At 45.7% G+C, this 16,066-nt stretch overlaps 1 protein-coding gene across 1 annotated transcript in view; it reads left to right on the plus strand.

Annotated features, from left to right (window-relative positions):
* UHMK1 (U2AF homology motif kinase 1) overlaps positions 1 to 8,952 on the plus strand; it is a 21,221-nt gene extending 12,269 nt beyond the window's left edge. The window contains exons 5-7 of the mRNA XM_019502002.1: positions 685 to 783; positions 3,474 to 3,562; positions 4,158 to 8,952. Coding sequence (XP_019357547.1) covers positions 685 to 783; positions 3,474 to 3,562; positions 4,158 to 4,304 — 335 coding nt within the window. The 3' untranslated portion in view covers positions 4,305 to 8,952. The remainder of the gene's footprint in view (positions 1 to 684; positions 784 to 3,473; positions 3,563 to 4,157) is intronic.
* The last annotated feature ends 7,114 nt before the right edge of the window (positions 8,953 to 16,066 follow it).

Raw genomic sequence — 16,066 nt, forward strand, 5'->3', positions numbered from 1 at the left:
AAAAAAAAAAAAAAAAAAAAAAGCAGTGTGGCAACAACACGTACCATTGCCTTACAACTGACCGAATATATTTTAAAGGGAGCTGAGGCAACAGTTTCTGGAATAAAGAAGCATTCATCCAAAATCTGAGGGAGAGGTACCCACCCCTCTTCTGCTTGAACTTAGGATGCAAGAGTGGGAGTCCTGCAGTAACAGTAGGCTTTGGGAAAGACAATGGCATGGTTAATAATTCTGTTTATCATCACACAGCCTCCATATCCTGGTATGTCCTGACTGCTTTTAGTCACACGAGACTACATATACACTTCAAAAACCAAACTGAGTAGCAGTCATTCTAGTCTTGTTTCACACTGATTCTGTGCCTTTCAAAGCACTTTTACCTGCCGCTTCTGGGTAAACAAACCTTCTGGCCTTGGCACTGGCACAGAGTGCACAGAAAGCTTTTCTGGGAAATGAGGATGGGGAATTTGCATAATTCATTAATATGCAAACAAAGAGGTCAGTTGGGCACAGCATTGCTAAAAGCTTTGAATTTAGGATTATAGTTGAGGGGCCGGGGGGATGTACAAAAAGTACTGGTATTATGTGGATTATTATCAAACAAACCTTCTCCCTGTCTCACTGCTTTCATGCTCATCTTTTTATTTAATACCTTTCTGTCAATCTAACTATGTTGTCAAACAGCTCCCCATATTGAAGACCTGGTGATGCTTCCAACTCCTGTGCTGAGGCTGCTAAATGTTTTGAGTGATGCCTCTCTTCAGACTGAAGAAGAATATGAAGGTTGGTATATGCAATACAGTTGCAAATGTGTAGCCATGTCACTGTGCACACCCACATCCTCAAATGCTGTAGAGAATGGAGTAGTCAAAGGAGCACTTTTTTGGTAATTTAAGTAAAAAGCATCAGAGGTCGAAAATGCCTTGAGCAGGTAAGTAAAGATTGTTTTGGTTGCATGGATTGGAAAGAATGCTTTTGCATCAGCTGAGAACAGATTCATTAGACAGCAATACAGTAACTGCGCTAGTTTATGAAGCGTCTTGAAAGCAAGAAGAGCTACTTTAAACTGTCTCTATGAAGCTGCTGTGCTTAAAAACAGTGTGTCAGCTGCATGAGGCTCTTGCTGGGCATACACAGGAGGGGGTCATATGGAAGCCAGTAGGAGTACTCTGAAAAGCTGTAACAGATAAATTAGCTGAGGCAGCATCAGATAATTAAAACCATCTGTTTAAATTGTAGCAAAATTCCATAGGCTCATAGCAGTGGAAACCCCCCCAAAACTTTCACTCCTGCATAGCAGAAGCTAGCTCTAAAGTCCAAATGAGTGGTAAAAGGTACGGAGCTTCTCTGGGCCTGTGGGGCTGCCTGGGCTCACACACAGGTGGTCTAGTAGCAGCTGGTTTGGTTTCACTCCTCTGGTAAGCATATGGATACACAGTCAAATTAAAGTGAGTGAACCACAACCAGGACCCCAACACAGAATGCTAAATGAAACCAGGCTAACCTGCTGCAGTTTAGCTTTTGTTTACCATGAGGTAATTGTGGGCACATAGACCACTTAATGCATCAGGTTGTTCTGCGATCATTCCCTGCTCCCTCGATTTCCCTCCCCCTCCCTGCTAACTTGCTTCCATTTGATTGCTTATCCAGACCCTCAGTGATGTAACCAAATAGTGTACTCATTAAACCTGATTCTAGTTGCCCAAGGCTATAGCTCTGTGCCCATACAAGACAAAATACCAGCCATGCACTCCAAACCCTGTTCAGCTGAGTGGTCTACCTGCTCTGAATTGCTGATTCACTGCATCTGTTACATATGGTTGTGTGCCTGGCACAGTCCCCAATTTAGTGGTCAAACAAGTAACACAACATCAGTGTGTGCTTGGACCCCTTGAAGGGGCCCATTGAGAGAGTTTGCTTGAAAGACTAAAGATCTTCGTCTTGAGGTTAGAGGTGAGGGAGAGGGGAGTTGGAGGGCAACACCCCCACCAAATATCAGCCTTCAGCTCAAAGGAAGAGCCTCCTTGTCGCATATCAGGGGCTAAATAGTGTTATTGTGTGCCTTAGAGTCTGGGACGTGAAGCTACTGTTTAAGTAGCTTCTTTTCCTACCTGAGGATACTCAAGAATTTCCTTTAAAGGAAGGGATCACAGAGCATCTATTCTGTACTTCTCCGGCAGTCTTCAGATCCCTTCTCTGTAGGGACATGTTGTGATATGTTTGGAGCTACTGTACCGTTAAGCCAGCCAGAAGCAGGACCTTCACATTTCTTCATGTAGCAGGGAGCCAGAGGCAGAAAAGTCACATACCCACCAACTGCAAGAAAGAAATACAAGTTCCACCAGTCCCTAAAGACCAGAGCTGGTGGCAGCCTCTTTCCTAATATGACTTAACTTCACATTCTCCAGTAGGATTCAGTGGGACCCCAGAAAAAGTAGAGAATTTTGGGATTTACACTCACCAGTCCTGGGTTGCTGCTCTATTTGTGCAAGTGTTTTTAGGATACACTAGGATTTGCAGCATCTTGCAGTGTGCTACCATGTACCCAAGTGAATGTGGAACTGGGCTTCACATTCCCTTGGGCCTTCTGTAGCTTTCTGGAGACCCTGGGTTCCCTCAGCCTTCCCTCCCAGTACAGATCATCCTACAAAGCAAATTTCTTTTGGAAAAGGTGCAGCTGCCCTGCCTTTCAGTTTGTTAACCCCTTCTCTTAGACCATAGTCCTTGATGCTCTTTGGTTTTCAGTCCTGAGTGTGCTGGAAATGCTTAGTCTTCATTGAGCCAGTGTCTCCTGCCTGACTGAACTAGATATACAGATCTTGGGTCAGCAGAGAGGTGGAGCAGTCATGAGGGGCAGGAAATAGAGAAATGGACTTGCTGCCCCATGAGGCTGCTTTCCCCTCCTAGGGTGTTGCTGTTCAATGAAGAGGATTAGCAGCCCCTGTGTCATTAAGGCTGAGCCTTGCTTTAAGTTAACCCAATACCACCCTTTCCTCAAAACCTGAAGAAAAGCACTTCTTCTCAGATAAGGAAGAAGTGGTCTGGAGCCAGAGGAAGAATCTTTAATCAAACTGGAAGCTAGTTAAGCAAGCCATCCTTAATAAGGATGCATACAAGCACTGTGAAGCTTTCTCCAGAGTCCTTCGCCACATCCTACATGGGGAAAGTCGCTGAGTGCTATGAAGTCGTCAATATTTGCAAAGTTTTTGACGTCTTTACTCTTGCTGCTGCTGTTCTGTGGGTCTTAGCAGGGTTAGCCCTGAGCCATCTATGTCTGGATTCCAAATGTGTTGAGTTATCATGACACAGGGTTTCGGAGGCATACAGAGTCAGAAGAGCCAAACATACACTGACAATTGTCTCAGCTTGGGGCACCAATGTTTAGAACATTTATGTTACCTTATTTTAGTGTATTATGTAGGATAGCTTGAGTGAAGGACAAATGAAACTATGAAATGTCTTTCTTTTCCTAGATATACTGGAAGATATTAGAGAGGAGTGTCAGAAATATGGACCTGTGGTTTCCTTGCTTATTCCAAAGGAGAATCCTGGCAAAGGCCAAGTAAGTGTGGGGGTGGGGAGAGGGTAAGGGGATCTGATCTTGAGGTTGACATCCTCATTTGTCCTGTCTGCTGGATGACGCCAGTGCTATGGAACTCAAAATGGCTGGTTGCCTTGCATGGCAGCATACATCTTTCCAAGTGGTTTAGTGTTTCCCAACCTGAGACGCACCAAATTTCAAAGGGGAAATTTGGATGACAAGAAAGAAGGAGAGAAGAAACATGGAGGGTTGGGTGAAGGGAGATGAACAGTTAACATTTTAAGTTGCTTTGTCTCAGAAATAACCAAAATGTATTATCTAGAGAAATGAGTAATTAAAGGTAGAATTTTAATCACTTTTTGTCTTGGTATCAGTTCAAGACGTTAACCACTTATCTTCTCATTCATGAGTGAGCTTCCTGGGAAGCAGGGGGACCTTCAAAGCTAAAAGAGGGAAAAGCAGTCTTTATTTTTAAAGAATTATTCCTAACAAGGAAAGAGAGAGAGGCAAGTATAAGCAAACAATAAACAATAGGGATGAATAAAATAGATAGGAGACATGAGGTGATGGGCATGACTAGCTTTGTTTGTTTGTTCATTTGTTTTCTCTTTTTCAGGTCTTCGTTGAATATGCAAATGCTGGTGATTCCAAAGCTGCCCAGAAAATGCTGACTGGAAAGATGTTCGATGGCAAGTTTGTTGTGGCTACGTTTTACCCACTGAGTGCCTATAAGAGAGGATATCTGTACCAAACCTTGCTCTAGACGGCAGTAACAATCAGGAGAGTAGTTTTAGCTTCTCTTCCTCATTTCATTGTGTTTTACAATTGAATGTACAAAGAGCTTCCTAGCCCTGCTTTGGAGTAACTTAAGGGAAGATCAGTGAAGGACAGACACTGGGCTTGTGCCCTTTATTGCTGCTTTATGAAGTCCAAAGGAGGCCCACCTGGCTTCAATTGCTTACATTTTTTCTGCTTGTTTGGTTACATTAGAAATATGTCTCTTCCCTGTCTTGGAAGGCTCTCGGGTGACTGGAGTAGTGATATTAGCATGGGATGTGAAGGCCAAGTAGTTAATTGACAGGTACTTCTAGGCCATTACATTTATTTTTATTTCAACACTTTAACACTTATTGTTCTTGAGAACTGGTGATTTTGCTGAATATTCAACTTGTCCTTCAGTAAAAGGGAAGAGTCAATAGTCTATGTGCTCTTAGGCACCCCAAAGGGCCTCTATCAGATACAGGGAAGGCTTGACTGACTTTCCTGATAAACCAGGTAAAGAAACAAGCAGAAGCCCCCACTTCTGAGATGGGTGGAGAAGATTTCAGGACTTCACATCTAATGAAGTAGTGGGCCACCTTGAGACTGGATCCATCTGGCCTGTAGGGGTGTCAAGTCACTGACTCCTGACCCAAGAAGACCTTTAAAACTTCCCTCAGCACTAAATGTTCACTAACATTGTCAGGGAAATGACACCAGTGTTGGTGAGGGAACCTGTAGGCAGATGGTAAATTTATATGGGTGCATGGGCTAGGAAGAGAGTGAACGGATACAGAGCAGTTTCTTCAGGGAAAGTGCCAATTTTAGTCCCGACAACCCCTGTAGCACCTTGTAACTAAAGTTATACAGTATCTTTGAATACATGGAGTCACCTCTTCTAGCTAATAACTATTGCTGGCACTAAATGTTCTGCATTCTAGTGCCACATAGCCCATGCCACGTAAGCATTTTTGTAAAGGAAAGCTGGAGCATGCAGTATTCCTTTTTAAGACTTCTAGGGGAGAACAAATATTTATCTATTGTAGTTTTCATGCTTGGCTTCTATTGTGTTGTGTGTTGGGGTTTTGTTTTTTGTTTTTGCTTTTGCTGTAGCCAGTGTTAATCCATTGGAATTGCAGTGGTAGGCAGCAAGCACTGACACTTTTGGTCCTTCTTTGGTTACACAAGGGCCTGAGGCAATCCAAGATCTTTCATAACAAAATGATCCTACTTGATTGACTGGGGGCCTTTTCTGGGGTGCTGTCTTTCCCAGTGCCACTGGGAACAATAGGGTTAGCAAGTCTGGGAATTAGATGCTCTTGGGAGAGCAACAGTTTGGCTGTGACCAGCATTGTTGCTTCAACGTAGGGTCCCTCCAATACCAGTTAGTGGTCAAAATCAGGATTTGGCTCTACTCTTGCCTCTTTACCACTGAGCGAGAATCACTTGTGCACCAGTTCCAGGGCAGCAGTTAGAAGGCTGCTCTTCCATGGGATTTGCAGATCTGGTTTTCTCCCCCCACCTCCATCTCTGATATCTCATCTGAGACCGATACTTCCATTTCTCCTTTCAGACTTAGAGTCAAGTAGCCCTGTGGGGTCGAGGGAGCAGAATGTCCAGGCTTGAACCTCTGGCACTTTTTTCATCATTCTTGTCCTGAGCCCCGATTAATTCATTTTTCTACCAGAAACATGCTGGCATAGCTGTCTGAGCTGTCCCTCTCTGGGGAGAACTGCATTTTGGCAGTTAAGTTGGTGGCATCCTGCCAGCACTGGACTTTCCAGAATTCTGCACTTGACCTTGCCTGCTGATATTGCTAATATGCACATACTGTATGTCAAGTGAGAGCTGAAGTCTGTAGCATTTTGCAAGTTGCATTGGTCTTAATTCCTTCTTTGATGTGGAGCAGCTGCTGCCACACATGGCTGAAGTTGAAACTAGCTTCCCATTTTTGTACTTTCCCTTCACTTACTCAGAACCAGTCGTCTTGAATTTTTTTCCAGGCCAAGAAGAAGTGTTTGGTATTATTTTACCCCCTGAGAAATTTGGTAAAAATCAACAAAGGAGTTTTAACATAATGTTTTTTAAATTTTAACTGATGATTGCTTCACTGATCAGCCTTTTCCTGAGCATGTCAGTTGGCTGTACCTCCAGTGGGGCTTGGCTATAGGGAACATGGCTTGCTTGGCTTTTGTTAGCCTTGCCGAGAAGTTACCTGTAATGTCCTGGAGGAGTGGGAGACGGTATGTTTAGTGGTTGCTTTGGCACACGAGGAGATGATTTTTAAACTACCAAAATTCCAGACGTATTGATATGTGAACTGACTTGCTGTTGACCCCTGCCTTCACTGCTCTGTTTGCTGAGCTTAGCCATGGTAGGGAATGACAAGGCCTTGTCGACATTCAAAATGCAGTGTTAACACAACACTTGCCAACTTGTTAAATACTTTGTGCAGAGGGGTAGTGTTGTTTAAAATTTGGTCAGCTGGAATGACTAAGCATGACAGTCCTTGTCTCAGCTCAGTGTTTGTCTTTCCTGTTTAGACAAGCCCTGGATGGGAGAAGTGTATCAAAAGGGGAGGCATCCATGGGGGTGCTTGGGAGGGAGCCTTGTAACCACCAGTTAGGTGAGTGGAGGAGTGTGTGGAGGGATGGTATTAATCCATGGACTTGAGGGCAAGGAAGGATTGTGTTGCAGATGAGCATGGAGCATCCCGTGCAGGGGCACTGAGTTGTGAGACCACAGGAAGGGGCTGCGAGGAAAAGACAGGAGTGCATATGCAGGAGTTACAAGTAGCCAGGATGGGAGCATGCTGTGTCTGATGAATTTACATTGAGGAGTCTGATGGGAGCTAAGAGTGGTATATAGTGAAAACAGAAGGTGAAGGGTGTGCCTGCACAGGACTTCAAAGACTCAATTTTTCTAGATACTAAACAGTATGGAGAGATTTGGCAATGTTCTTCATCCTCACAGCCAGTTTGCCACCCAGGTGTTAACTTCCTGGTGGTAAATTAGCAGGCTTGGCATCCCTTGCTGCAGTCCCAGGAGACCAGCCCAGTCCTGATAGTCACATGTTAGCTTGAGCTTTGGTTTAAACACCAAACTGCTTCCTTAGGGAAGAGCAAAAGGGGAGAAAGTGCCCCAAACCCTGCTTTGTACAGTGGTGCTGCCATTTCATAATCTAGCAGGCTGCTTGTACCTCTTTGGTGTCCATCATCCAGGAGGGTGAATTGGCCCCGTAACCTAAATGCAAGCTTAGTGGATCTTCACTGCCTCACGTGGTGCTTTCCCTACCTGGGTGAAGGCTCCCAAACACTCCTCTATCAAATGAAACCAAACCTGGGCTAGGATCCTTCTGCAGCTGCTTCCAGGCCATTTTCAGGCTTGTTGCCCAGCTCTCATGCTGTTGTCTTGTTCTTCCCTCCTTGTAGGCTGTCTCTGGCATACAGGCATCATCCTGGCTCTCCCCAGGCCCCTCTAGCTCTTGGCCTGGGTGCCACTGTTTGGGCCAGCAATTTGGTTGCTCCCAGGGCAGTCCACACACCTGTTGGTTCCCATATGCCCCAATAACTGCCATTACTACCATGGCTGTTCCCTTTGTCCCCTTCTTTTCTGTAGGATAGATTACTATCTAGCTCTTCCTTTCCTGGCATATTGAGGGTAGCTGGATGGCTTGAAGTATTCATAGGAAGAGTGTTTGTAGTTGGATCCTGTGCTTTAAAAAAGGTTTACCTGTGCTTAAAAAAAAGAAAGTGTTTTCAATTGTTGGAGCTGCTAATCCTTAGCCCAGGAGGGAGAGCTGCCTGCTGTGATGGAGAGTCACATTCTTGTGCGTCTTGGCAGAGCTGATTCTGTCAAAGATGTTGGTTGGGCTTTTTTGTTGGATAGCTTTAATTCAGTAGATTTGAACCAAATACACCTGCAAAATGCAGACTCCTTGAGTAGCTTTGTCCCTTGATGCCGTGTGAAAGCAAGGATCTGAGCACCTACCCAGGAAAGATCCTAGGGTTCTTTTTGGTTGTCTGTTTCCTGGTGAGGATTCAGGATGTTAATCAGGGTTGTCTTAGCCATTGCAGTCTGGCCCCTGTAACTTCCCTCTACAGTTTTGATTGAATACAGAAAGGCACCATGCAACTTCAGAAAAAGCTGAATTTGAACCAGCTTTTGAGAGAGGACTTCTCAAGAGCCAGCCTAGTAAGCTTTCTATAGAACAGTGTGGTTGAAACCAGATCCATTGTTTCTCAGTACAGGATCCTTATGGATGCACCTGTAGCTTTGCAGCATAGTAAAAAGCAGTTAGAAGCTGTTTCCTGTTGTATCTGAACCATGCACAGGCATGTAAGCAAGTGAGTAAGTCCTCTAATATTGCCTACTGTTTGGTAGGTCTGGATCTTCTCAGTCTTTATTGTGGGGAGGGAGGGAATTCACATAATTGCACAAGTTTCTTCTGGTTGAGAGCTTCACTGAGCCTCTTTATCTGTGCCAATGCAGCCTGCTGAAACAGTAACCTTCTTTTCACCATTGTCTCTGGCTTGAATGTTTTCTCTTACCCTGTCATGGGCAGTAGCAATCCCTCACTAGCAAAGGAAGGTTTCTAGGGTATACTTTCTCAATTTAGCAGAGCTGATGATGGCTGAGAGACTGAGACAGACTGAGAAATAAGACATTATTATTCTCCCCCACTCCCCACAATCCCCCTGCCTAGGGTCATTTTGTCAAAGTGAGTAGAAAACTTAACAGCCTGTCCTTTATCGCACACCTTAGAGTGCCACCATGACCTTCCGGGGCTTCTGACCTAGGCCTTCCTCCACTAACCTCACACTGGCCCTGCTGAAAAACATATCTCAACTTCCCTCCTGACTGCTTTGAGCTCTCTGAAGGACTCGCACCCCTTTTATAGGCCTAGGCACCAGGGGCCTATTGCGGACCTGTTGCAGTGATTGTCATAGCAGAGCCTGGCTTCAGCTCCTCAAGGAGCCAGACTCCACTAGCCAGGGCTCTGCCTGTTGGAACTCGCCAGCCTCCGCAGAGCTCTATCAGAAGCTGGAAGTTGCTTCTCTGCTCGGGTCTCATTTTAATAGGTCGCTTGCCCTCAGCCTTGTTTGAGCTAGGCAAGTGGGAGTCAGCCAGGCTGCACTGCTAGATCCTGGATGTGTATCCAATGCAGTAACAAGGCAGTTGAGCAACTCTAGCTGAATCGGGTCTATCAAGGCTGGCTAGTTTTTCCAGTGAAGGATCCAGGACTTGAGTCTGGAGTGCTCAGATGCCTTTGGCTGATTTCTGCTTCCTCAGAATCATCCACTTGATGATTTGAAGCATTCTTAGCTTGGCATTTTTTAGCTTAAGGTTCTGCCTAGCTCTGCCAGGGTTGTTGCCTACAGCCACTACCCCTTTTCTCCATTCTCACTAGGTTGGCTCCTTGAGGTGACCTCCCACTACAGGCAACAATGATAGGTCCAGCAGGCATGGAATTAAGTTGCAGCCAGCCATTCAGCTCTAACTCTTGAGCCTCAGTTGAAGGTCCCAAACAATCTGCCATGCGTACATGGCCCTCTAAAGCACAGCATTGAACTGTTTGAGCTATGACTGTTTACCAAGAAGCTGTGGGATCTGTTCCAGCGTGGCATGGATGCTTATGCAGGAATGCATCAATGTCAGATGTCTTCCAGTGATACTATTTCATGTGTGGGTATAAGTACAATCCTAGCTGACATCTAAGATATGCAGCATTTAAGAGCAATTATGTGTGACCTTTTGGGATCTTTACAGTAGCTGCATCAGTACAACCCAAGAGCGAGGCACTAGAGCTGAGGTGTAGCCAATGTGCCAGGGACAAAAAGCGACCAGCATACTAAGGAAGATTCAGTGAAACAGACCTACCCAAGGCAGCTGAGTGCCCTCAGTGCAGAGAATCTTTTTTGTGTGACTGTCAAACTGCCAAGAGAAATTGATCTGGGGCTGGAGGGGAACAATCACAGTGAAGTTTGCACATGGGTTTCAAGAGGCAGATAGGAGATCAGTGCCATCACTCATTCCCACAGCAGAGAGAAGCTATTTCACTTAAGGCAACAGTCTCCTTGTTTGTCTTAACCATGGTCTCCCCTGACTGTAACTGGTAAGCTACCAGAGTGACCAGACTCAAGTGGATAGAGCCCTGTTGTCCAGCAGTGAAATAATGACCAAACCTTCCCATCTCTGTGGGGTGCAACACTGGGTACCATTGTGACCTCACTGATGATGTTTGTATTGCTGGAGTGGTGAGGGTGAGGGGAAGGGCCACCAGATGACCTGAAAGACTGACTCGCTAGAAACCTTGAATGGCATCTGAACTGTCTGCAGCAGTGAGATTTCCATTACAATGAAACGCACTTTGTATGAATGTCTGATGTCGGTGTTAAGTGAGAGAGCAATGATGCTGAACTGCAGCATAGGGTGTGTGTATAACACTTGCTGGTCTCCTTTGCTTTGGTCTACCAGTGGCTGGAGATCACTGATATATGATGTTTGTTGGTATGCTACTAGTTTTTTTAAATAATTAAATGCCTTTTCTTAACAGTGGATGGATTTATTAATTTTTTTCCTTTGTGTAGGAGCCTGCCATAAATTGGGCAGGGCACTGATTATGGGGCCTGAACAGCATTTCAAGTGGGGGAAAAAAATACCTCAGTGTGACCAACTATTGAAAGAGACAGACCCCTCAAGAAAAAAAAAAAAGTGCTTTGGCTCCTTGCTTGTGATATGGGCAGATGCAGAAGTTGCTGTAACCCATATTGCTCATACCACTGAATAATGGTGTTTTATCATTAAAGCCTTTCCTTTGACCATTCACACCCATCCCCAGAATTTTTTTAGGTGATGTCTTAGATGTTAGTGTAAGATCAGGTCTTTACTCTTGAAATGTATGTATTTGTTTCTAACTCAGCCTCAGTTATTTGCATTGGGTAAAGTCCAGATGTCTTGGAGACATAAATGGCAGTAATGTGATAACTGTATCACAGGACACAGCTTCTGTGAAGGTGCATGTAGTACCTGTAGCCAGGTTCTGTTGTGTCTCCTACCCCTATCCTTACCTGCAAAAAATTAACTAGGAAACCTAGTTTAATCTGTAGATCATTAGCCTGACTTTCAGAAGAAAGGAAAAATCTATTCTGTATTATCTGAAGGTGGGGAAGGGAAATTTGATTGAGTTAGAGCTCACTAGAAGCGGGGGAGAGAAAGGACCCAGTCAGAGCCAACATTTTCAGGTTTACTGGTCAGGGAAAAATAAAACCATTTCCTTGTAAATTGTTGTACTGAATGAAGCCAGCTGATAATGTGAAAGCCAACAGTGGTACTTAATCATGTCTTCAAGAACAAGGCAGTGGGAGGCATGTCTCCACAATGAGCAGCATGACCTTTTCCACATGTTCTTTTGGAATTGCACAAATGCGCTATTAGAAACATTCCACTCCTTCCTCCGGGTGTGTTTACATGTGTCCTAGTACTTGGCGTTTAACTCCTTCCTTGGAATTGACCAGATTTAAACAACTTGATCAGATAGAAAGAAATTCTTTGTCTTGCTGTGAGAGTTGCTTCACAATCTGAAGACAAAGCCGTTTTATAGGTTCTAACAAGGTTGCCTTTTTTTTCCCTTTATTTTTTCTTTTTAATCCTTCTTTTTCTCCCCTGGCCACCTGCCTATATCTTTTGGTATGATTTTAGCTTCTGTCATTGTACTTGGAAACTGGTGGAATGCTGTCCCCAGGGTCACACAGCATCCTATAACAGCATTCCAAATCTTCTGTTCACCTCCATCACCGACTTAGATCAGTGCCATCTGTGCCAGGTCAGTGCCAAGATCAGTGCCATCTGTCATGAGCAGTGGGGTCCTGGAATGTTAGTCTAACAGCTTGGCTTAATGGGTTCCACTGCTTTTGATCGTGCTCTTGTTACAGCTGTGGTTCATCTCAAGGCAAGGTGTTCAGGAACTAGAGAGAGAGAGATGCTTCACACAAGTTAATTGCAGGGAACACATTTGTATTGCATTTGTTAACTTCACTGAAACTTAATGTAGCTCCTATTGGAAAGATTAATTCAGGTCACATCAGATTGGCCTGTTGCTAGATAATGGCCCCTGCCCATAGCCCTCCAGTATATTGACAAATGACACCTAGGGAGAGAGAACCAGCAGCATACCTACAGGCTGCGGAACTCCCTCCTCATCAGCACAGAGGCAAAAAAGGATCTTGGAGTCATTATGGACTCCAAGATGAACATGGGCCACCAATGTGGGGATGCAGTCAGGAAGGCTAACTGCACCTTGTCATGCATCCACAGATGCATCACGAGCAGGTCCAAGGAGGTGATCCTCCCCCTCTGCAATGCTGGTCAGGCCGCAGTTGGAGTACTGCGTCCAGTTCTGGGCACCGCAGTTCAAGAGGGATGTGGACAACATGGAGAGGGTCCAGAGGAGGGCCACTCGTATGATCAGGGGGCAGCAGGGCAGGCCCTACGACGAGACACTACGACACCTGAACCTGTTCAGCCTCCACAAGAGAAGGCTGAGAGGGGATCTGGTGGCCATCTATAAACTGGCCAAGGGAGGCCAGCAGGCAATGGGAGAGTCCCTGTTCCCCCAAGCACTACTGGGAATAACAAGGAATAATGGCCATAAGTTGACGGAGAGTAGATTCGGGTTAGATATCAGGAGGCACTTCCTCACAGTCAGGGCAGCTAGGATCTGGAACCAACTTGCAAGGGAAGTGGTTCTCGCTCCTATCAAAAGGAGGCTAAATAGACACCTAGCCAGGGTCGTTTGGCCCCAGTACTCTTTCCTGCCCATGGCAGGGCGTCGGACTTGATGACCTGCTCAGGTCCCTTGCAACCCTAGTAACTATGAAACTATGACGCTGTAGTCTAGTGCCAATCAAATGTTAGGTTTACACCAGGTTGTGGCTACGGGCTGGTTCCACTTACAGCCAAAGATACTTGGACAGTACTGGTGAGAGATGGCAATTTTTTGCACATCAGCCTATTTATTATATGCAAAGAGACAGACCAATGTAGCTTTTCACAGATGTTCTCCCCTCTCCCCCAAAACTGCTGGCTTAAGCACAAGCCTAATTGCTGGTTTAATTCTTTGCTTCCATCCACTGTTCCTTAAGAACAAGGCATAAGCACTGTGTTTTACTTCAGTGTTACATGTCTATCCTTTTTGCTGTACCCTGTTCTGTAAACAGACTTTTGTTCAGATGAGATGTAAACTGATGTACCCCATTATGCACTGTTGCTGAGCTGATGTGTGCTTGATACAGATGATTAACAAATAAAGCTTCAATATAAGGAGGTTAAATCATTGTCTGTCTTCTAGGATGAAACATTGCTGATGTACTGTGCATCGTCACTGACCAAATGCTCTACCGCGATGATTGAGGGCATTGGGATATGGAGATCTAACTTTCTTGGGAGTCCTCCTAAATATGAATCCAGGGTGGCTGGTGTTCATTCCACACCTTTGGAACCTTTGTATTATCATAGTTGCATATGTAAAAGATGCTATTTTCTCCCCCAGAAACGTCTAAAATTTAAGGCACATCTTGTACACCAAAGCTACAATTTATACATTGTATTGAATATTGGTCAACTTTATTATGTGGAAAATCCCCCCCCACCCAACCTCATGCCACTTTAGTAATTTGGGAAGGGGTGGAGGAGAGCTTATGCACTGCATCTTTTATTCCAGAAAATACAGTAAGTAAAAAGGCATGGATTGTGGGTCTATAGTTGAGTTTTTGAGTTGAGTTTTCCACTTAAGGCAGAGCTTGCAGAAAATTGGAGCATGTTATGAGGATAGAACCATTTTTCCCCTGAAGATTTAGAAGTGAATGCATCTTATTGGCGAGTTAAAATTTGATGTAAAAATGGATCCTCTAAGAGACTTGCATTTTGAGCTAAGGCCAGATGATCTCATTAACACTAATGGCAGCTTTTCAGACATCTACTCTGCTTACTATGAGAAGAGAAAGAGAGGACTAGGAACTGAATACTCTTAAAAATTAAAATAGCATAATTCAAGACCACAGGCACTATGATGCCTTAAAGTTGCACATCGCATGGCTGTTACAGGAAATCCCTGCGACTCGTGTGGTCTGGGTGTCCTCTCGATGTCCAGACCTGAATGTTTGAGTGTCTTTGGTTGGACCATCATCTTCAGCCACTTGATAGAAAATGCTGCACTAATGGCTCTACATTCGTCCTTAATAGAGGTCTCTTCTAAAATAAGGTCCTGGTACCCCAGTCCTTTTTGAGCAAATAACTCATATCCCTCATATCTAGTTTAAGCCAGGGAACTAGCTTTGAATGAGGTTTTTATGGGATAAACTCAGTGCATTATAACTGTATAGCAAGCACTTGTGGTTGTGTACTGCCGTGTGCTTGGCACTGTATAAGAAAAAGCTGATAAAGGGAGTGGGTCTAGTAAATTCTTTAATTTCTGCAAAATCTCTTTTGCTTTGTGTATGTTTCTATTATGCTTTTCCTTGATATTTGTTTCCTGTAGCCTGGGCTGTCCCTGCTTAATGGGAATTGTCCAGCAGCAGCTAGCTCAATGTTGAGGTGATGCTACATGCCAAAGGATTTGTGAGCAGACTGGTCTTCAGGCTGTCCAAGAGCAGCCCCATGCTGTGTGGCAGTTAGATCACAGCCCTCTTCTTTGAAAAAGCTCCAGGATCCTCTAGTGATGGCTTCTATGCCCAGAGGCCCCTTGTGTTTCACAGCCACTTGGTAAGTGATAACCAGGGGGATAATGAGTTTTCCCCCATAGTGAGGTAGGGAGGGAGTTGGGCAGGCCTGGCGCTGCTGCCCAACCAGACAGTGCCTGGGGCTTGGGGCCCAGGGCTAGAATGCATGGCCACAGGACCCATACAGGGAGTGGGACGGAGCCATGGGTGACTTGCCCGGGTTGGGGGCGTGGAAGGGGAGCTGGCTCCCTGCCACTTCACGCAGTCCCAGGGGGAGGCATGGGGGGCAAATGCCCCCGAGATTTGTGTGCAGGGCAGGTGTGGGCTGCCCGCTTCGGGCTGCTTGCTCTGCTGCTCTCTCCAGAGCAGTGTGGAGCTCACAGGGGAGGTAGCAACGAGCATCACTGCCTAGTCCTGCTCTGCCCTGCTGTGCCAGGCTCCATCTGCTGGGCTGCAGCAGCCCTAGGGGGTGGGTAGCAGGGCAGGAAGCTCCAAGCCTGCAGCAGGCAGCCTACATCTGCCCCCCACCCAAAGGGCTCCACTCTGGCCATGCCACCCATGGGGGAGAGGGAGCTGGGCTCTGTGCTCCGCTCTGCCACAGCAGCCGCCACCTGCTGCAAGTTGCAGCTGGGGTTTGGATGCTGCTGTGAGGGGCAGGATGCTGTGGACCCGGGTCCCTGGCCCTGTAGCCCTGGCAGCTGCCCTCCACCCTTGGCAGGGCCAGGGGGGTTGGGGGCTTTGGATCAGGAGTGGGGGGCACCAGTGGGGCTGGGTGTCAGGAGTTGAGGGGCAATGGCATCGGCAGGGCACCAGCATATCAGGGCTGCTCAGTGCCACAAAGCAGTGGCAGGGGACAGCCACAGCTGGACCTATGTCCTGGTGAGCAATGGGGACAGGGGGAGGTCTGATTTTTCCATAATAGAACACCCAAAATCAAACGCCAATATTTATAGGTATTTGGAATTTATTTTATTATAATGATAGAGACACTGGTAGGCTTCCATAGTTTCATAGTTTCTAGGATCGGAAGGGACCTTAGCAGATCATC

Source organism: Gavialis gangeticus, unplaced genomic scaffold, assembly GCF_001723915.1.
Source record: "Gavialis gangeticus isolate Ggan-Ray unplaced genomic scaffold, GavGan_comp1, whole genome shotgun sequence".
NCBI lineage: Eukaryota > Metazoa > Chordata > Crocodylia > Gavialidae > Gavialis > Gavialis gangeticus.